General features: G+C 36.3%; 1 protein-coding gene across 2 annotated transcripts in view; it reads right to left on the bottom strand.

The window, feature by feature from the left end:
- The window catches only part of DPYD (dihydropyrimidine dehydrogenase), an 841965-nt gene that overhangs the window by 288072 nt on the left and 530540 nt on the right, over nt 1-23353 (bottom strand). For both annotated transcript variants that reach the window (XM_031002041.3, XM_055373871.2), the window contains 2 exons: nt 13163-13231; nt 4317-4400 (listed from right to left, as the gene is read on the bottom strand). In XM_031002041.3, the coding sequence (XP_030857901.3) occupies nt 4317-4400; nt 13163-13231 (153 nt within the window). The remainder of the gene's footprint in view (nt 1-4316; nt 4401-13162; nt 13232-23353) is intronic.

The following is a 23353-nucleotide window of genomic DNA, read 5'->3' as shown; positions in this document are numbered from 1 at the left end:
GACAACTTTAAATTTGGATGCTAATACACCAGAGAAGCACTTTTAGTCGCAGGAGACAGAACCTAAGTAGTGGATTCAAGTTTGCTTGTAGTTTCATACATTTAGATAAATGAAATAGAATTATAAAAACAACTTTAGAGCCTATGTAATCCTGCACTTAATTTTCAGTTAACAATACTGATACTTAACATTGATATTGGAATACCTACTTATTAGGAACTGTTCTAGACAACTTCCCTTTATTCAGGCTAATATCAAATCAAAGTGCAGGTCTAGAAGCCACTGACCAAATCTTTGACCTGGGAAACTCGAGGGCCTCTGCTTTGTGAAAAAATGGAATAAAAACTCAACCGGCTTCAGAGGGTTGTTGGGAGGGAATGGAAGAAGAGTCATATTTTATTTTTCATGCTGTAATACAACTTTGATTCTTTGGAATGAACGCAACCAAAACCGAATGATATTTTCACCTTTGCTTAAGCATCAGGGTTATTGACACCGTTAACTAAAATGGAAGCGCAGCCTCTAGTATAAAAGAAGGGTTCTATTCTAGCCACTTTAAGTACAAGATGTCCACTTAACCAATCATAGCCTTTTTGAGCAACTGCTGCTTAGATTCTCATTCGTCAAAGTAAAATATACCAAAAAGCGAGCAGCATTAGTTAGGGTAAGCATTAGTAAAAACAAGAATCACTTAAGTAAAATACTGCCTTAATGCAGGCTAAAGAAATGTTAGTGTTTTTAAAAACAGCAACGTATTTTCTTTATCCACTCTATCATTGATGGGCATTTGGGTTGGTTCCAAGTCTTCGCTATGTAAATAGTGCTGCAATAAACATACGTGTGCATGTGTCTTTATAGTAAAATGATTTATAATCCTTTGGGTATATACCCAGTAATAGGATTGCTGGGTCAAATGGTATTTCTGGTTCTAGATCCTTGAGGAATCACCACACTGTCTTCCACAATATATACCATGGAATACCATGCAGCCATAAAAAATCGAGTTTATGTGCTTTTCAGGGACATGGATGAAGCTGGAAGCCATCATTCTCAGCAAATTAACACAGGAACAGAAAACAAAACACCACATTCTCACTCATAAATGGGAGTTGAACAACGAAAACACATGGACACAGGGAGGGAAACATCATCACACACCGGGGCCTGTTGGGGGTTGAGGGGTCAGAGGGCTGAGAGCATCAGGACAAATACCTAATGCATGCAGGGCTTAAAACCTAGATGATGGGTTGATAGGTGCAGCAAACCACCATGGGACATATATACCTATGTAACAAACCTGCACGTTCAGCTCATGTATCCCAGAACTTAAAGCAAATTTTTTTTGTAAGAAGAGCAACACAGTATGCACTTGTTTATTTCTTTGTTTTTGTTTTAACAATGCTCTTTAAAGTTAGTTTAAAAATAACAGTAGCCTGCTATTTTTAATGTTAACATTAACAGAAGATTAAAGCTTAAAGGAGATTTAAAGATCATTTAGTTCAAATCCCATATGTTAGAGATGGACACTTATCCTTCAGGAGAGCAAGTGGCTTGATAAAGGTGACACAGATGGCTGATGGAATGAATACATGAGACTACTTTTAAACACTTAGCAATGCTGAGGTGTTTTAAGATTTGATATGAAGCTTTGTTTTGCAGGAATACACAATGCAATTTCCCAAGGTCAGCTTGAGATTCTGTTTCCATAAATTTCATAAATAAATATGGAACCCATAATGTTGTAGAGTATGGATTACGGCCTTCCCTCTTCATAAATTTCATGATTTTTAATCACTTATTTTATATAGATGTGTATATATAAGCTTATATATATGTATATATATCAGCGTTACATCTATATAATGTTGATTACACACAGGCAAATTACTTATGTACAAAGGCAGCATTTTTCACTCATTAAATATTTGTGAGAAAATATTTGAGATAAAGGAGAAAAAAATCAAGTATTTAGAGAGGAATGTGTACTGAACAAGAAAGTGTCTCTGGCAGATAAATATTTTAGCCATGGAACCAACAGCATGTCTAATTCGTGAAGCAAATATTAATCAGGCTCTGACCATGCATGCAGCTCTGTGCTTAGCACATAGTAAGTTTTCAACAGATGAAATGCAAGATCACATAGCAATGGGGAAGAGGGACTAGAATGACTCTTCAGTCCCCCACCACTGAGTATAAATTCTGCACCCCACCAATTGGCAAGTGTTCAAGACTTTGGAACTTAGGGAGGTAAACGGAGAAACAATGGGAATAGGAGGCAGAGAAGGGGTAAAAGGAACTAGAGGAAAAGGCAAATAAGCCCAAGTGTGTTTGTGCTCACTTCAGAAAGTCAGAGTCACAGAAAAGCATTTTTTAAAATGCACTAATATTCTGCCTTCCCTTTATTTAAAATATGGAACATTCATGTGTCCTCAGGCAGAGAAATCATTTAAAATATGTTGGAACAAAAATGATTAAATTAGCTTTATTCTTCAATTATATAATTTACAAGAGAATATCATTCAAAAGAAAATTTCTAAACTTGGCTGATATGAAGAATTGGTTTCTGTTGTAGAGATTATAACTAATAAGTGAAATGGAAATGTTCCTAAATTTTTTTCCGCCAAGATATCATGGTTTTTGGAACATGTGTTTTCCAAGAGTTTTTAGAAAGCTTAATGATTCTCTGATTGCAAAGTTTTAGCATTTGGCATTCTCATTCAGCCAAAGGCTGTGCAAAACTTTATGTGGCTAAATAACTCTCTAGAAAGGATGCACCTAAGACACTTAATGGCTGAGTAAATTCAGATGTGCTCATATAGCAAAAGCCTACTCCAAAAAATAAACTCAGGTGGGACTAGGGCAACATTTTCAAAATAATTGTCATATTTGTGGTAAGAGAGAAATACTGAATTGCATTCTCCCCTAACAAAGCAATCAATAGATTTAAAACCTCCATAGCTGTTTTCTATCCATGTAGCTAAAAAATACTTCGGTTCTGAGATTCAGAGACTGTGAAACGAGTGGGGGGACAATCTTGACTTGAGATGGGAAAAGAATACTAACTCAGCCCCCATTCCAGGTATCCTTTAAGGAATCCTTCTCATTTTAATCACATTACTTAAATGCTAATATCTAATCATGTGACTCATAAAAGTCACAATTCGATGTCATGTTTTCCCTATACTAGATAGTTCTGAGTCTTGGTTCTGTTATCATATATCATAGTTACTGATCTTCTGGGCAACCTGTTGTGAGTGGAACAGAGAATATACTTGAAGAATATTTGACTAGACCCTCCTTCCTTGTTGTTACATAAAAATGGTTTCTCCTTAAGTCACAAATCTATTCTGCATGTTAAATATTTACAAAGTACTTTAAAATTCTTCCTGAATGCTAATACAAAGATAGCAATCTATGTTCATTTGAATAAGCAGAAATGTTTGCCCTCCCAAATTAAGGGCCTCCGAGTTTAATTCAAATCAATTTGATGACTTGAGAGAAAAAAAAAAAAGCTGGGGACCTACTAAGTACAAGGCCCTGTGCCAGACATGGAGATAAAATAAACTTTCCAGGACTAGACAATCCGTCAGAAATTACTACATTTCACATTATTTAATTCACACCATTTCCTTCTGGGCTTAAAAGGTAAATAATAAGATGCAAAATACTCACCTTTTTAGCATTAACTTTTTACAGTGCTCCTTAACATCCAACATTTAACTAGTTACATAAAGATGCAGTGTTTTCTATATATTAACATATTATTTCACATTTTGTTCATTAGGCTTTTGAAAGTATTTTAGTATGAAGGTTCCATTTATTGTATCCAAAAATAAAAATAGCATCAAAGTCTTTTTGCAACTCCCCAAACACAGTTAGTGAATAATGATCATATGCTAAAAAATGTAAAATGCAATTTGTGCCGTGCCCCATTTACTACAAAATCACTACGAACAATGCATTTTGTACAGTATATTGCTCCAGGGAAACTGGATCGGCATCAGGAATGAATAAAGAACACTGCATTTGAAATCAGCTAATTCTGCTTCAGCGCTTTTAAAAACTATTTGTTATGATATTACTTCCTGTCAAGCACATAATGTGATATTTTCCTCAATAAAACTAAACAGTTGCTATAATTTCAGCTTCCCTCATTTTCCACTTTTTAAACACTAAATATTTAAACAATGCAGACCTGGAAGTCTCTAGCCAGTCGTCTGATCCATGCATCTCCTTGCCTAAGGTATAGTAACTATCCATACGGGGGCCTGTTATGTCACACTGACATACTTAGTGGCAGCTGTCAAGGTCCTTACCTGCCCACAGGCCAGGCCCATTCCTCTTTCTCCCATGCCATGTGGACACGACAAATTTAACTCCAGGGCATCTTCTCCAGAATCCTTTAAACAAGAAAGGAAAATGAAAGAAAAGGCAAAGCTTTATTTATATACCAATAGGCTTTCACCGTTAATAACACAAGTCACATTTGTCAAGTGTTAACTATTCTGTTTTCTGCATCACAGCTATCTTGTGAGGTATAGTCTCTCTCTCTCAAATTAAGGTCTATATAACAACCACCACCACAACAACAATCACACACCAAATATTTACTGAGTGCTCATAAGGGGCCACTCACTGCTCTATATGTTTTATATTTGTTACCTCTAATTCTCATAATCTTTGTATTATTATGTTACCAATTTTACAGGCATGTGAACTGAAGCATAGGGAGGTTAAATGACAAGCTTAGTTATTAGGTGACACAGTAGAGATTGTAACTCAGATCTGTTTGACATCACATTTATTCCTTCCTAAATAGCTTCTATTTTTATGGACACAAATCTTACTAATTATGGATAACTGATGCTGGGATTAGGCATACAAACAAAAATGTAGTAGGCTAGCTAGAATGAATAAGCAAAATGTAAAATGTTTTTAACAGAAAATCAACATTATCATACTTAAAAACAGTTTGTCTAAGAAATAGGAAGTATTGATAGTTTTGTCTTAATAGGAATCCTTCTTATTTAAATCATTAATTCCTTGGTATACAAACAGATCTTGTATAAATGAACAACATAATTCATTCTAAGTATTCTTGGAATACTTAGAGAATCTTAGAATTCGTGGGAAGTCTTCTGTAAAGAACTTGAAGAATAAACAAAACACTTTTAAAAGTTATTATAGGCCGGGCACAGTGGCTCACGCCTGTAATCCCAGCACTTTGGAAGGCCGAGGCAGGCGGATCACGAGGTCAGGAGATCGAGATCATCCTGGCTAACACAGTGAAACTCCGTCTCTACTAAAAATACAAAAATTAGCCGGGCATGGTGGTGGGCGCCTGTAGTCCCAGCTACTCAGGAGGCTGAGGCAGGAGAATGGCGTGAACCCAGGGGGCGGAGCTTGCAGTGAGCCGAGATCGCACCACTGCACTCCAGCCTGGGACAGAGCAAGACTCGGTCTCAGAAAAAAAAAAAAAAAAAAAAAAAAGTTATTATAGTGGCCGGGTGCAGTGGCTCACAACTGTAATCCTAGCACTTTGGGAGGCCGAGGTGGGAGGATTGCCTGAGCTTAGGATTTCAAAACCAGCCAGGCAACACAGTGAAACCCCATCTCTACCAAAATACAAAAGATTAGCTGGGTGTGGCGGCCTGTGCCTGTAATCCCAGCTACTCGGGAAGCTGAGGCAGGAGAATCGCTTGAACCTGGGAGGCGGAGGTGGCAGTGAGCTGAGACCATGCCACTGCACTCCAGCCTGGGTGACACAGCCAGACTCCATTTCCAAAAAAAAAAAAAAAAAGAAAAAAAGTTATTATAGTAATTTTAGAGATGGAGGAATAAACTAGCTGATTCAAATTTTATATTCTTTTACCTAACGTCTATAATTTTTCCAGTGCCGCGGTTTATTTTTCGGTAAGGCCAACTAGAAGCTTGAATTGGTTACAAGAGTATTTTAACAGGTTTATCACATGCAAAGGCTTAAAAAATAGTTCACTACTTTCTAAGTACACCAGACCTTTCTTTAGGGCAACAGTTGTTTCTTCTTTCTCTTTCCTTCCTAATTGTTTAAGATTTTAGCCTATTTTTTCCTGCTTTGTGAATTTTAAGTAGGACCTCAACAAATTTAAGAACTCCAGCTAGTCATTAATCGGTTGATAGTCTTGCCTATCTTTATTCATTAGTAAGTCTGCTTTTTCTTCTGCACATTTGTTAAAGTCCATTTGATCATTGAGCCTGTTTTTAACATGGTTTCATCATGGTTTTGCTTTCCTAATCCAATTTTAAAGGTCTTCATGTTATTTGAGAATTGCTGAAAACCATGCTACTCTTTCCTTGATGGTTTGGTAGTGAGCATGGATGAGCACAGCCTGCTGAACCCTGAGTTCTAATCTTACGCCTGTAGCTAAGGAATTGGGGATGATTTGGACAAGTCAGTCAATCTTCTTTGTCTCCAGCTGCTCAAGTGTCAACTGTGGATAATATGACCTGTCTCAAAACCATGTCATGCGGTAATTACCAGCTTAGTGAAAAGATTGTATAGTGCAAGTATACACTTATAACATGTTTCTTATTATTTCCTGGTTACTTCAAATATTTCCTTTAGACTTCTCTATTTAACTGAAATGCAGCAATTAACAGCAAATCAATTCAACATCATTTTGGATTAAATAAGGCTTTGCATAATAATTTTATACATATTTACATTATGCGTATTTCATTTCAAACTTACACCTAGCTACCATATTACATAATAATAGCTTACATTAATTGAGCATGTACAATATGCCAGATACTTTACTATGTCCTTTGTATGTTTTACTTTATCCTCACAGCAACTCTAAGAGGTAGGATATATCATCATTTCTATTTTATAATTGATAAAACTGAGACATAAAGAGTTCAAGTAATTTATCCAACATCCCACAGCTTATAGCTGATAGTAGGGTCTTGAACCCAAGCATTTTGAGTCCAGGACCTGCATTTATACCCACTATTATAATTTACTACAAATCACTTATTTTATGGCTGGAGTTGTCATAGTGTGTTGTGAAAAACATAACAGCTCAATATCCTTACAGCTTCCAAGCTTGAAGTAAAAATTAAAATATTTTAAAATCACCTGTTCAATATAAAATTTTTTCACTAATTATTATAATTTCCCCAACATTATACACATATACAAATGCCCACTCACCAAACACACCTGGAAAGGCCTTTGAAATGTGTATCCAAGCCTCAAAAACAGACAATGCTGTTCAAGGTGACACCATGAGAACACGACAATTCATGCGGCCTCTGCTTGAAAATTCCTGTCTCAGGATGCACACCACCTTAAAAGGCAGTTAATTCCATTTCCAAGCAACTCTAACCATTCAAAAAGCCTTAATTGCTGAATTAGCATGAAATGTTAAATTAACTGAAATTGGGCATGCATTCTGATTCCTGTTAGTCACAAGCTTTTTAGTTTAGTCACTTACCCAGAGTTTATTCTACCTCACCTAAATGGTTATAAAATGAAATATCCTAGTGATGGCAGTGACATAGGAAATACACTGTTACTAATTTCCTACATTATCTATTTATCATCCATCTATACACAGAAGAGAGAGAGAGTTTGTGTGTGTGTGTGTGTGTGTGTGTGTGTGTGTGTGTGTGTGTGTGTGGTGTGGACTCTGAGCCAAACTATAGGTTTGAATCCCACTGTTACTCCATCCTAGCTGTGTGAACTTGAACACATTATTTCACTACTTTTGGCCTTAGTTTCCTCAAAAAAAGAAAAAAAAAGGAAAACATCAAGTCAGAGATAAGTTAGAACTCCAAAAAATATTAAAAATTAAAAATAAAAATATATTTAAAAAGTGGAACTAAGTCACAGAGTTGTTGTTATAAGGTATAAATAAATTTGATATTTGCACAGAAGAGTTCTAGGGAGATGTATTTTTAAATGTTTCCAAGGCTAATACAGGAAATGAAAGGTGCCAAAAAAGAAAGTTTATTTTTTACAGTTTTAAGTAAACGGAAAAGAAAAATAAGAGCTTTAACATATATAAGAGTTTAAAGAGGAGTGATAAAAAATAAATCTGATAAAAGTAAATGACTTCTGGAATGTAGTAAATACTATAAAGGTGAATACTATCTATCTAAATACTTTATCTATCTACCTATCAATCATCTATCTATCTAAATACTTATCTATCCATCCAAATAGACCTCTGACTTGTCCTTCCTCTGCCTTGATATGAAAATGATTTAAGATAACTCACCTGGTCCTACATTGTCTATACCTCAGGAGGGAAAGGAAAACTATCCTGAGAAATTCTTGGAATATGACAGTGGTATAATTTTTAAAATTCTCTGAACCACTTTATAAAAACACCCAGAGAAACTAAGGTGGCAAAACCACAAACTCTTGTGCAACATATACAATGAAATCAGGCACAAAGCATCTCTCCTCTCTTCTCCTTCTTTCCTTACCTCTTTCTTTCTTTCCCTTACCTTCCTGATCAATACAGCTCTAAAGTCATTGGTCAGGCAGGGCAAGACAGGTGAGCACGAGCATTTGAGGAGAAGCCATGAGGGCCCAGTGTGCGATGTCACAGCCTAAGCGGAGCAGAGCCAGAAGGATGTCTACATGGCCAGTGGCATGGTGCGGTATATCACGGTCCAAGTGGGAAGGGAAGACGTCCGTGGGTGATAGCGGCTGGCAAAGGACATCAGAGCTCAAGTAGGGTGAGAACAGTGTACTGTACTGGGGCATGAAAGGCACAATTATTGGATTCCCTCTTAACTTCTTCTGTTAAATGAATACATGGGGTCAGATATTGACTTTCCAAGTAGCAATGCTATCCTCTAGTCTCAACTATCCAAAACTGGAGTTAAAGTTCTCTGGGATCTTAAACCTCTCTGAGATAGACCTGGGACAGGTAAAACACACTTGGCTTGGGCCCCACTGGACGTAAAGTCAGTTACTATCTCTCATCTCCAGCTGCGTGTCTATCTCCTGTGATTCCATTCTTTCCAGTTACTGTCCCTGTTAAGAGACTTAACATCCAACTGGTCCTACATGTCTCTGTAATGTGCCTCTGTTTGATTTTTACCTCAAACTATTTGGGATTTCTAACTCTCACAGCTATTTAATTCATGGCATATTGCTGTCCAGATTCAGGTAAAGAAACTGATAGGAAACTGGCTTGTTAGTGTTTTAGTGTTTTATTTTGGCCCCGCTAGGAATAGTGTGGTCACTTGGTTTTAATGCCTGTGCCTTTCTGCTGGACCTTCCTTGTCTCTTCCTACCAAAGGGGGTCAGAACCTTGGCAATCTCTCATCAGGTACCTGACTTAAAATCATCATCACTGGATTTTAAACACTTCAAGTTCATGGGTGCCAAATAAAATACCATTCTTCCCATTTATTCTGTAATGGCTTCCTTTTTGTTTCTCACATGGCAATACTCGAACTGTATACTTCTTTTTTACTTCATTCAACAAATATCTGCTGGTAGAGAAAGCCTTGTGCTTGGAATTGAGGATTAAGCAGTGAACCATGCAAGGGTCTTGACCCCCATGGAACTTGCTTTCTAACAAGCAGGACAGAGGAACTATTAGTAGTGGCCAATGACACAACTGTTAATCACCACTTTATTATATGCTACAGAGGAAAAACACAGACAGAGGTAGATCCAGATTTTGGGGAGCCTAATGCTTAAATAATTTGGAAAACCTTCTTTAAGGAAAAAACAATAATCAAACATTATAAACACAGAGTTAGGTATAGGGACTTGCAAGTGGCCCATGCAAGTAAATGCCCTGAAGCTTAAGCTTCATTAACTATCTGGTCAACTGGCCTCTGAAGACAGGGTCTTACAGAATAGGACAGGGAGGTTTAAACTATGTAGCCAGAGGCTTAGGACTGAGGAAGAGAGAACATTGCAGGTCAAGGCAACAGCAAAAGCTCTGAGTTGGGAACGTGTTGGAGGAGGAAAAGAAGGCAGCGGGATCTGGAATGCAGAAAACAGACCCACGGTGACAATGGGGAGAGGCAGGCAGGGGAGGGGCCAAGTAGCACTTAATGGTCAAGTTAAGCGTTCTGAAATTAGGAAAGATGGAAAGAATTTGGATTGGTTGAGAGCAAGAAGATTAGTGGAGCTATTGTAGTTAAACTTGGTAATGATGCATTTTGGACCACAGCCAATTATACGCTTCCTCAAATTTGATGGCCCTACTTGTCACCCAGGAATTCTGTCACTAGTTAAAGGGGAGTCCCAGTCCCTGTTGCTATCTTCACATCTCCTATAGTAACTGTCTGCTCTCACAGACTCCCTCCAGATGAGAGTGGGTTGTGTCACAACCTCCACCGAGCCTGTCAAAGTGAGAGCTCCAGCAGCACCAGTGCCCAGGCCCCATCAGGAGGCTCTGGCCTTCCCCTACAATTCTGGGTTTAGAAGAAGCATCACACCCCATGCTAGCAAATCTAGCTTCCCTAGCAGCTGCCCTGAAGGGGCAGGACATGCAACTCAAAAGTTCAGAGGAAAGTAGAGCCCTATGGAGTGAAATGGGACCAGTGAGAGACAGGAGACTGAAGGAGCCAGTAGACTCATTCCTTCCACTTCCTTTCCTAGAAAGTGATGAGAGAATGGGTGATTCTATCTTCTTGTGAAATGATGTGCTATTCCCTGTCCCATATGACTGAGCAATTGGCTCCATTTCCTTGTGAAGTTGTGGCCAGCTCTGGAATGCACCATATTGCACTTGTTTTCCCTTCTTCCCATCTCATTTTTCTTTTCTCCTCAGTCTTACTGCTCTGAGATTGTATACTTCAATAAAGCTTTTTCACATTAACTTTTACTTGGGCTCTATTTTCAAGGCTGATTACAAATTACAAAAGAAATTGATTCAAGATCGACTACACTGGATTAAAGATCCATTTACAAGTGAATATTGTGAACCTTCAGAAATGGCTCAATTTGGCATATATCTGATTGCTCCCTATTACTCATCTTTGTTTTGGCTAGCCAGGGACTTTATACATAGTAGGTGTTTCATAGATCTTCTTTTGCATAGAATTGGAGTAGACTACCAAGGTTCCAGAAAAGCAAGAGAGCCTGTGATCAGGTACCTGGATCAAGAAAACTAACTAGATTCTAACAATGCTACTAATTTGACACAAGCAGTAGAAACTTCTTTATGGTGCTCAAAAACATGACAAATTCAAACCAGGTTGAAGAATATAGAACATGAAATGCATGTGCATTCTAAGGCTCTACTGCTCCGTATGTGTCATTTCTGTTTCAGATAAAGTAGTAAAAAGCTGATAGCAGGTTTCCTCAGCTCTCCATTGTGTAATTCAAGAATTAATCTGCCATAAATACAGTTTTATAAACTTAAGGTTTAGTATACATCATCACATCACAGCATTAGCTAAACTTGAAACAGTTGGCATGCTAGAGCGTTGGTGTGGTGTCTCTGATTTCTTACATCCCTATATCACCACCCCAAAAGAAATGTACATGTTAGGTAGTACAGTAATTTTGACTTGAATATGTTTTTGTTGGTTTGTTTTAATGTGGGTTTTTCCATTGTAAGGAAATCTGTTTTAACCTGTTTTGAAGCATATTCATAAAACAAAAACCAAATACTGATTCTACAAAACGTTATTGGGTGCCTACCATATGAGCTGTGATGAAATCATGCTGCTTAATGCTACCCTCCTAGAAGCTGTGAAGGCCTGGGGGATACTTCCTTCATATGATATCTCCTGGGCTAGTCCAGACTTAAGATTATAGTGAATATTTTTATTTTTTAATTGACATTATCATACCCTCTTGTTATGGAGACTGCTCTCCTATGGAGAGATTTTGCAGACTGTTTTGATTGAACAAAAGGCATACCTTTTCCTCCCTTCTTTCTTTTTTTTCTTTCTTCCTTTCTTTTTATTTATGTTTTTGCTATAGAGTAATTAGAAGGTGATATTAAATAAAACTGAAATTAAAGAAAAATATGAAATGTGAAAAATATATTTAGGTTAGCTAGTTTGCTTATAATTAGAGGCTTTTGACTTATAAAAAGTAATCTTGTCTATTTAAAAATTAATGTCTAATATTAAAAAAATAATTTTGAAAAGTATTTTGTTCTTACAGAAAGGCAGAGAAGCAAGCGGCATGATAAAGCCATTCATCATAGTCAGCTTAAAATTGGCAAAGCTCATGCCAAGCACGGGCTCTGTGGAAGATTTCATGGTCAATTAGGTAAATACATGTATCAAATGAACCCAGCATGGAAGATCACGAGGCCAATTACTGATCATGTTTAATTTCACCCCTCTAAGTCCCAGTAGTAATTTTTCCCTTCTCAGTTTTAAAATATCCAAATAAAATGTATAATCAACATTTCTGAACACTACAGACAGCTTTGCAATATTTTATAATGTAGCGTCAATTAGTTCATTGGTATAGTTAGATTTAGTCTTCTACATTACTGAGAGGTTTTCAAGGAACCCCAGCTAAGACTCTCCAGACTATTTTCCATGACAGCATGATGGACATAAGTGTATAATTTTAAGTATGTATTTTTCTATTTGAAATACAAATTTAAGGCACATGGTTACTTGTTTGCATTTGTGCAGGATTCAATTTATATTATGGAAAACCTGCTGACTAGTGTTCCATTCAGGAGCATTCTGTCCCGCTCTTTTATGCATATCTGCATTCAAACTAGAATAGTATTAAATGAACCTTTTATACTTTAAATATTCAAGAGTTTTATATTCAAAATTTCTTCTCTTACTGTCAAACTAGTTTGCCTAAAGGCAAGGTAAGATCAAGTTAGACTCTCAAAGGTAGAATTAAATTTTATCATGGCATCCATCATAATATACAGTTTGCTTAACATGCAAATAAAGAGTGTATGGATTCAGAGAATAAAGGATTTTTAGGTAGTGTGTGAAATCCAAGGGACCGCTTTTATAGAATAAATTCCTTTTAAATTTACATTTCCATCATTTTAATGAAAACACAGGGTAAACAAATTATAATAGAAATGTTTTAAGTTACATTTTCAATTCAATTTTAGTTCTACTGTATTATTTCTCATGGCAGCTCTTTATTTAAAACTAATAAAAATAGGAGAGAAGAAATAAAGTAAATATATACTAAAGTAACCATTACCTCAGACTTCTTGGCAAGTTCCGTCCAGTCATTTTTATTGTAACTGCACATAATGCTAGCAATCACAATCTTTAAAAAGAAAAACAAAAGAATATAAGTTCGAGTAGTTATCCAGTTGTACACAAAGATATATTAATATTTACATAAATTTATAATGGTAAACTATATTATAAAATTAGTTTTCAAACTGTTAAAAAATAAATCATTAGAAAATAGCAGGGTAAGATAGCAAAACACTGGATGACATTTGGGGCTTTGGAATTACATTAGGAGATTTTCTCATTTACTATCTGTGAACACTTGGGCAAGTTACTTAACTTTTCTGATCCTCAGCATTCTCTTTTTCAAAATAGAGATGATTTTACTGGCTTTGCCATCCTCTGAAAGTAGCAATGTAAATACATGCATGTACGTGAAGGGATTGTCTAATTATACAATGCCATTAAAATGTTGTTTGTAATTACTGGTATAGTGAAAAGGTTTTAAGTGATGGAAAAGAAAAAAAAATAGTGTCTCTTTCAAACATAATTCACTATAGTATACATAATAATATCTTAAATATTCATAGTGCATTATAGTTTTAAATTTTATTATGTATTGATTATTTAACTACATTATTACAGAAATCCCATAATGGAGACTGTATAGAGTAGTAATTACCAATGCCTCCTCTGAAACTAGGATGTCCAGGTTAGAACCCTGACACTGTCACTTACTTGTGGCCCTGAGCAAAGTATTTAGTTTCCTGATTCGTAAAATATGAATAATCGTGCCACTTATTAAGAAAAGTAATAACAGAAATTGGCCAGGCGCGGTGGCTCACACTTGTAATCCCAATACTTTGGGAGGCAGAGGCAGGTGGATCACCTGAGGTCAGGAGTTCGAGACCAACCTGGCCAACATTGTAAAACCCCATCTCTACTAAAAATACAAAAATTATCCAGGTGTGGTGGCGTGTGCCTGTAATTCCAGCTACTCGGGAGGCAGAGACAGGAGAATTGCTTGAACCAGGAGGTCGAAGTTGCAGTGAGCCAAGATCGCACCACTGCACTCCAGCCTGGGCAACAGAGCAAGACTCTGTCTCAAAAAAACAAAAAAAAAAAGAAAAGAAAAGTAATAACAGAAATTGCTAAGACTTACATAGCTCTTACAGTGTGCTTGGCACTGTTTCAATGGTTTTTACTTTATTAACTTATTTAATCATTCCCAATGTTATTCTCCCCACTTTATAGATGAAGACGCCAAGGCAACGAGACCTGACAGTCATATAGCTGATAAGGAACAGCGCCAGGACCCAGAGCCAGGCAGGGTGACTGAGCGAGAGTCTGTGCTTTTAACCACTAGGTTTTGCTAGCCCAAAGCAAATACTTGATACATTTAAGTAATTATTTCCTATCATTATCATTTAAAGACTATGAGATTGAGGCTGGGTGCAGTAGCTCACGCCTGTAATCCCAGCACTTTGGGAGGCCAAAGCAGGAAGATCGCTTGAGCCCAGAAATTCATGACCAACCTGGAAAACATAGCAATACCTTGCCTCCACAAAAAAATAGAAAAATTAGCTGGGTGTGGTGCCCTGCCTCTGTAGTCCCAGCCACTCAGGAAGCTGAGATGGGAGGATCACTTGAATCCAGGTGTTCAAGGTTACAGGGAGGTATGATTGCATTACTGCACTCCGGCCTGGGCAACAGAGCGAGATTCTATCTCCATAAAATAAAAAAATAAAGACTAAGAGATTGAGACACAAAGAGTTTGTGCCAAGCTTAAAGTTGCAGAGTCTAGTGGTAAGAGTCCTCTAAAAGCCACTGTGCTCTCACTACATAGAGCTTTTTTATTTACTTTGAGAAAAACAAAAACAAAGATACGCTGTAAAAGTCAGATAAACGTTTTCATCAGGAGGATAGAAAGTTGTGACCATATTGGAGAGAGTTCTAAAAACCAGGGAAAGAAGCATGTCTTTAAAGTTTTTTTTTCTTTTTCTTTCTGGATAGACTATAAACACCATGAAAGCTGGAGCTGCTCTGCATTAGTCATCATTTATCTACAGTAACTAGCATGGTATTTGGCACGTATCAAAGACTAAAAGAATAAATGAATGAGGTCACCAGAGGTTTAGGAGCAAGGGGTTGCATTATCAGCTAACCCTTTTAAGAAGATTAAGTAGAAATGGATACCATAAGTTAGAGAAGCGAAAAATAAACAATTGAAAACTGCTGGCGATTATATGAGTAACAGTGAAGAGTGATTAGGGCTGATGAAGGTATCTGTCTTGGTGATGAAAAAATAATCAGATATTAAAATACACAGGACTAGTCAACTAGAGAAGCAATTAAAAAGAAGGAAGCAAAAGATCTGAGAGTCTGAATCAAAGCCACTGAGAAATTCGCAGAACATTAGTCACAAAAATGTTGAACAACGTTCCAAAATATGGAAGCCAGGAGAAACAGCAATTTTGAATAGATTCCTTAGAGAGAGGAAAAAAGAGAAGAAAGTAAAAGCAGATGATGGATAGAGAAGGAAAATTAAGCATGCCAAATTGTTGTTCATTTTAAAATGAATTTAAAATTCATTTAATGAAATTGTTCATTCAATTTTTTTTGTCTAGTGAAACTACAGCTTTTCAGAATTGGGGAGAAAAATGTAAGAATGCTTGTTCCATGGCCTTTTCTCTAGGGGCTAAAAAAGTGAGAAGTCATACTCCAAGCTTCATTTGCAAGTATAAAAGGGGCACCATGTAATTACACAGCTTCAGTTAGAGATGCTTTCCGCCCTTTCCAAGTGATCTAAGAGCTCAGGGATGCTATGCCCTATTCTCCAGTTAGAAAAAAGATTACGGAGAACTATCAAAGAGGGCACCAGATCTTCTAGGACTAGACCTAATACCTCTTGGTGTAGGCATTCCTTGCAAAAAAAAAAAAAAGAGAGAGAGAGATTAAGGACCTTATTTGAAAGGAAAAATCAACTGGGGAATGGGCAGAGCCCTGAGGCTTACTGCTAGAACTTCAAGGGCAGAGACAGATACGGAGATACAGACTGAAGAAAAAAAAAAATTAGCTATTAGATACTAGTTACCCTGTGGTGAAACTGATAAGCAATAGGCACAGATTTTTAGAAAATTTTTTTCTTAAAAAGAAAAAAAAATAAAACAATAACAACAACCACAAAACCCCCACCTCCTAGCATAACAAAATAATCCCCCAATTCACATTCTCATGCAACTATGAAGTGGCTGCTCAATCAGCACAGTCACAGCATGTGCACCTCCCTCTCCAGCTCCCCTCTCAGGGTTCCACAGAGGACAAGAAAAACCTTTCTCGTGGGCTGAATCTAGCCAGGCAGATGGGTTGACCAAAGAAATCCACACCAGGGAAGCAAGGTTTAGCAGCCTTGACAGTAGGATAAGATATATCCTCTCAAGTAGGGACTAACACTGTTTCTCTCTTTTACATGGCAATTTTAATTTTAACAGAGCTATTTTTGCTTCAAATTTATATTGACTGTGCCAGGTTGGTTAATTGTTCGCCCTGTAGGTTGCTGAGAAGCATGAGGCACTACAATTGGACTTGATGAAGGGAAATAAATATCATACAGAGAGTTGTTCAGGACATTGCGAGAATCATGCCATTGAATGCTGGTGGGGCAGCCTCTGATTGGGGAGGGGTGACCACAGATGGGAGAGATATATTATGGTAAGCAGTGGTTTCCATTGTATGCTCTGAGCAGCCAAGCACTACCCTGTTCTCCTTTCCCTATCCATTGAAAGCAGACTCTATCTTCTTGCCCAGAAAGATGAGAAAGTATCCCCACCTGCACTAATCATAGGAATTAGGTACTCTGCTTCTATCAAAATCCTTCAGTGGAACTGGGAAAGTTAAAACTTTTTTTTTTTTCTCCTTGGTCACTAAACTGGAATGAAGTTTATTCAGAGCTGCTGGTGATCACTGATTCCTCATTTAACCACTTTCCAATCCCAAAGTTTACTACACTGGGAAAAAATAAAACAGAGACAGGAGAAAGTAGACAAACACACAAGATGGAGAGAGATCCCCTTTGCAGCCACTTTTAAGGCCGGGTGCCTCACTAACATATCTGCATATTTAAACTAATAAATACCACATTTTGGCTTAAGGAAATTCTATTTTCACATTCTTGTTTCTATGATTTAACAGTCTTGACAATTACTACATGCAAAACTAAAGTTGTCATTTTTTGAAGAAATTTTCAAAGCAATTTTTTAAATCAATTAAATTTCAGGAAAAATGACTTTATATTTATTTTAAAAACGTGAAATGGTCTAAGGATTCTAAATATCCTTATCTAAAGCCAGAGGATGGTTTGTTAAAATATGTGGTAGCATTCTATTTCTGAGAAATAAAGATGACCAAAAAATAATTTTTCTTTTTATTAAAACAGATAGCAATTTTTAAAAGAGTCAGGCTAAAAGACATTAACAGTAAAAGGACATTGGACATAATTTAATATTTATTTGATAATTAGAAAGCCCTTCAGTATTTTGCTGTACTCCGTTTTTAATCAAGCAGGAGGGAACAGATTATTTTTCCTAAGAAAAAAAACAGAATGATGGATATTTTATATCGTGAAACATCATGCAATGTTATTAGAAATATATACCCAATGAAATATATTTTTAAATAAAAGCAACATTTTTCTATATCAATATTTCACTTAATTTATGCCATTTCTAGTGCTCAATTTTTATGGCTCATATTTTAAAACATTATTGAATGAAGAGATAGTGAAACCCAGATGCTACACAGTATTTGAACTTTGTCTTCCCCCATCCTACATTTTATGTTACACAGTCTGGTGGGAGATTCAATGTCACCTAAATGATTAGTAAGCAAATTGAGCATCTAATATAAGAGGAATTAAATGGCACACAAAAAGGAGCTTGAGACATTGACTTAGCATTTTCGTGTATTCAACTTCTAACCAATATTTCTTGAGCCCCACTATATGCCAACAGCTGTTCTAACTCAGAAGTGATGAACAAGACAGAAAAAGTCCCTGCCCTCCTGAAGCTTACATTTTAGGGAGGAAAATGTCATAATGAGTTAAAAAAAGATACTTTAATTGGACCATTTCCAGTTCCAATTGTTAGACCTATTTATAATATTATTTTTAGGAAGGTAGTAATAGAGGAGGAGAGCATGACAGAGAATCACCAGAATACATAAATGCATGTCAGACACATGGTCAGTAAAAAGCTCCCTGAGTTGAAAACTGAGAGATGAGATGGAACCTCACATTAAATAAAATGTGGAAGTGAGTAAAAGCAGCCAGGTATGTAGAAGTAACTGCAGGTGCAAAGACTGAGGTGGGAATGAGCATGGTATGTTCAAGGGGACAAAAGAAGGCTTTTGTGGTTGTAGATTCATGAGAGGACAGGAATAGTATGAAAGAAAATGAGAGAAGCAGGCAATAGCCAGATTTCTGGGAGCTCTGAACCCTGTGGGAGATTGGGTTTTATTGTTGGTGTAATGGGAGGCCGCAGAAAGGTTTAAAGGAGGGTGATAAAATAATCTGATGTACATTTTCAAAAGATGCTTGTGACTATAGGGAATAGGATAAGTGGGTTAAGGGTGAAAGCAAGGAGTCTGATTATGTTGAAATAATGTGGCTTTCATAATATCCATGGAGATACAGAGAAGTGGATAGTTCTGAGGTTCTAGTTGGTGAATGCTTAGATTCAGAGAGACATAGAGAAAAGTAGAAATTAAGAATGATCCTAGATATTTGGCTTGAACTACTGAACTGTGGAATGTAGACAATTTACTGAGATAGAATAAAGCCTAATGAAGAAAGTATTGAAGAGGTCCAATTTTAATATTTTATATTTAATATGTCTAGTAAGCATAGCATTAGTGAAGACATCAATTGTGCCACTGGATATATGAGGGGAGAATTCACTAAAGAGGTCAAGGATAAAGGTGCAAGTTTTAGAGACTTCAAAATAAAATGGTATTTGAAGTCACCAGGCTAGATGACTTCACAAAAGGAAGAAAATAATATAGAGAAAAAGAAAGGCCCTAGGACTGACCTGGGGGCACAAGAGAGTGTGATGTCGTGCCAAGAGAAGGAAGTGTTCCAAAAAGTAAGGAACAATCAACCGTGATGAATGCTTCTGAAAGTCTGCGTCAAAGAGTAGAAACGTGTCCACTGGATTTGAAGAGACAAAAACCATTCGTAACCTTTATAACAGGGGTTTCAGGGAAGTGACAGGACAAAAGTCAGGCTAGAATGAATTGAGTGAATAGAATATGAAGAAGTAGAGGCAATACATGAATCTCTCTAAAGGTTTTCTTGGGCTAGCTAAAAGACAAATGAAGGCAGCCTGTACAAGGTCATGGGAGGACTAATGATGTTTTCTTAATGGACTATATTTGAGTATGTTTTTACACTAGTGGAAATGATTTGGGAAAGAGAAAGAAGTTCTTGAGAAGGGAAGAGGGGATGATGAATCGAGAGTACAAGTGGAGAAAGTGGGCTTTAAGAGAGGCAGAGGCATTGTTTCTATCTAACAGGATAGAAGACGAGTAGAGAGAGAAAAAAATAAGTATGGATGCATTTAGGTTTCTAAATTCGAAGTGGAAATAGTAAAATCATTCTTCTTGGTGTCTACATTTTCTTTATGAACTAGGATGTAAGGTCTCTTACTGAGATTAAAGAGAACTAGTTACGGGTTTGTGACTATGAGGAAGAGATAAAATGTGAAATAGTCTCTAAAAATGGGCCAAGCATGGTGGCTCATATGCCTGTAATCCCAGCTACTCAGGAGGCTGAGGCAGGAGGATGGCTTGAGCCCAGGAGTTTTGAGGCTTCAGTGAGCCATGATTGTACCTCTGCACTACAGCCTGGGTGACAGAATGAGATTTTGTCTTTGAAAAAAAAAAAAAACGAAGAAAGAAAAGAAAGGGAAAGCAAATTTACTAGAACATGGTATGATCATGAGGTCAAAAAGGCAGATATATTTAATCAGTGTTGATAATATTTATGAAAAATATGATTAACTAGTAAAAATAAAAGGACAAGATGATTTACAAAGTTGGAACACAGATTACAGTCCCCTTTATATTACTGAAAACATGAAATTGGGTTTTATAGATTGTCTTAGAGTTAAGACCCATCTTATCAAGATGCTTTTTAGTGCTTAAGTCATTAAAATTTGATATGCTCCTGAAAAGCCGTTGTTTTAGTGAATTCTGCTTTGTAGAAAATACTTTTAAATTTGAGTATTTAATAGTTTTGACTTTCATTTTGACTAATTAATAGAACTTAAGAAAATGTATACACTTTTTGTAAACATCTAATTTCTATGAGACATTAACATTTTGAAGCATATAAAATGCAAAGTATAATAATTTACTAATCAAATTTTGCATATTTCTTTCTCTCTAAAAGGTATCTCAAAGGTGAAAAACAATGTGCAGATGCTTATTTGGCAAAAAAAAAAAAAAGTAGTGCTATATGGCTTCCATTGTCATCCTTTGAAATTTTAAATAAAAGAATCAAATTTAACGGTCAACTTATTTTGTTTTGACAATTCCATTTCCTTAGGGAATAAATAAAATTATTTTATTAAGTAGCTTTTAAAAACTGAATTTCATTAAAGTTTACACATTAAAAATTAAGGTGAAGAACAACATAAAACTTGCAATGGCTTACAATAACATGCAGGCTCTCTTGGCAAATTCCCATTGACTTCAGGTCTATGCTTTTTAAAAGACATTGAAAATGCTGTTTTGGTATTCTGTAACCATACTGTGAACTACATAGGAAATCCAGTCAACAATTCAGCTTCAAGACAATCTAAATTTTTTAGTAGGGAAAAACTGCAAAGTGACAGGGGTGAACAACTATAAATTACAAGCAGCCAAGTTAGGTTTTGTCAAACAATTTAACAAAATCATTCCTAAGACTACTGGGATTATATTGATGAGGAAAAACAGCATGAGACATTTGATTTTCAAAGACATTTAAACAAAGAAAATAAGTTTATTAAATGTTAATTAACCATACAACATTCAAATTTTAGATGTCCTTTATGCCTTAGTTCAAATTTAGTGAAAGTGAGATTGGTGCAATATTCCTGAAATATACACATTGACTATAAGACATTTACGGTGAAAATAATAAGCTTTTCTAATTTTATTTGTTCATTGCTTATTTAATGGCCATAAATGAGACTAGTATGCTTAAAAGTTGTCTTTTAAAATTATTTAAAAATTCATCATTTTTTGGTTTATTTTGGGGCTGACAAATGTCTTATTTACACAACTATTTCAAATATAGAAAAGTAACATTTAAACAATATACAAGAGTTTCTACAAAAAATCAGAGATGTTTTCCAACACAACAGGAAACAACCACTGTACCAGTCTAGGAGCTACAGTAACTTGCTTTTTCCTCCCCTTTTGATCACTCCATAATATATTTTTATTTAGTTTCTGTCCCCAATATGCTTAGGAACTGATCTCCCCAAGGTTAACAGTGACCTCACCAAATATATTAGATACTTTTCATCCCAGATCTGTACTAAACTCTCTTCAGCATTTAAGACTACTAACCACCTCCAGTTTCTTGAACCCCTCTTCTAACTGAGCTTTGGAGATACCACTTACTTTTCCTCTTTTTTTTTTTTTTGGTGTTCTTTTTCTACCTCTGTCAATTTCTCACATGTTGATGCTCCCAGAGTCCACTCACAGTCCTCTTTTAGTCTCATTTCACATGCATTCACTAGACATCATATTCGCAATGACTGTAAATAATATCTATTAATACATGCAGAAAATCTCGAAAGTGTATACCTCTAAACTGCATCTTTTTCCTAAGTGCAAGAATTGCATATACGACTACCTGTTAGCACTTAATTTCCATTTGTCCAAAACCAAACTTAAATTTCTCCACTCTAAATTTGCTTATTTATCCACACTATATATGCTTATGTTTCACTCTTTTGTCCCAGATTAGAAAACTAGGAATACCTATCTTTGTCGCCCACATCCAGTGATTAACCAAGTACTTGGCTGAGCATTGAAATTACCTAGAGAGTTAAATAATAATAATAATTCCAAGGATTCTGCGTTACCTTGTATGGAGTGAGGTGCAGGCATCAGAGTTTTTCAAGGCTCTCTAGGTGGTCCTAAAGTACAGGGAAGTTTGAGAAGTACTGCTCTAGTTTATTTTCCAAATATCTCCAGGTTCCTCATTGTGACTGCATTAAGATCCTCACCATTTCTTCCCTGGATTACTGCAGAAGATTCCTTATTAGTTGCCCCATATCTGATTTCAGCCTATACTATCTGCCAAAGTATTCTAAAGAGACAAACCTCCTCATATCACACTTTGGCTTCAAATCCAATTTCAGGATAAAATAATAGGCTATACAAGACCATAGTGCAACTTTTGTTTTGACCACACTGAATTGCTTTGCTTTCTGAGTGTAATTTGCATGCTGAATTCTCTTGATCATATGTCTGTTCCTTTTGTCTAAATGTATAAGGAATGGTCAAAGCATATAGCATAATAAAGGAAACATGAAAATTGGTACAAAAAAATAATACTAACTAAGATAAAATGAGAGCAAAAGAAAGTGTAATCATTTGTAACTGTGTGAATCAGGGAAGGCACCATACAACAGGAACACTTGGCCATTTATGAAATCACCCATAGACATTTAGAGGTATACCTCGAAGATATTGCAGGTTTGATTCCAGATGACAGCACTAAAACTAATATCACAATAAAGCAAGTCACACAAATATTTTGGTTTCCCAGTGCATAAAAGTTATGTTTTCACTACAATCAACTGAGACTTTGGTGAATCATAATCTTTTTGTTAAAGGAATGTCTTGTCTTGATGGTGATAGCTGCTGATTGATCAGGCTGGTTATTACTGAAGGCTGTAGCATTTTCTTTCTCGCTCTTTTTTTTCCTTCTTCTTCTTTTTTTTTTTTTTTTTTTTTCTAGATAGGGTCTTTCTCCGTCACCTAGGCTGGAGTGCAGTGGTGGGATTATAGCTTACCGTGGCATCGAATTCCTGGGTGCTGTAGCAATTTCTTAAAATAAGACAATAAACTTTGCTAAATTGATTGACTCCTCCTTTCACAAGAGATTTCTCTGTAGCATGTGATGCTGTTTCATAGCATTTTATCCACATTAGAACTTCTT

Source organism: Gorilla gorilla, chromosome 1 (genome assembly GCF_029281585.2).
Source record: "Gorilla gorilla gorilla isolate KB3781 chromosome 1, NHGRI_mGorGor1-v2.1_pri, whole genome shotgun sequence".
Classification (NCBI taxonomy): domain Eukaryota; kingdom Metazoa; phylum Chordata; class Mammalia; order Primates; family Hominidae; genus Gorilla; species Gorilla gorilla.
The sequence above is the reverse complement of the archived record's forward strand: the minus strand, read 5'-3'. Positions and strand labels throughout refer to the sequence as shown.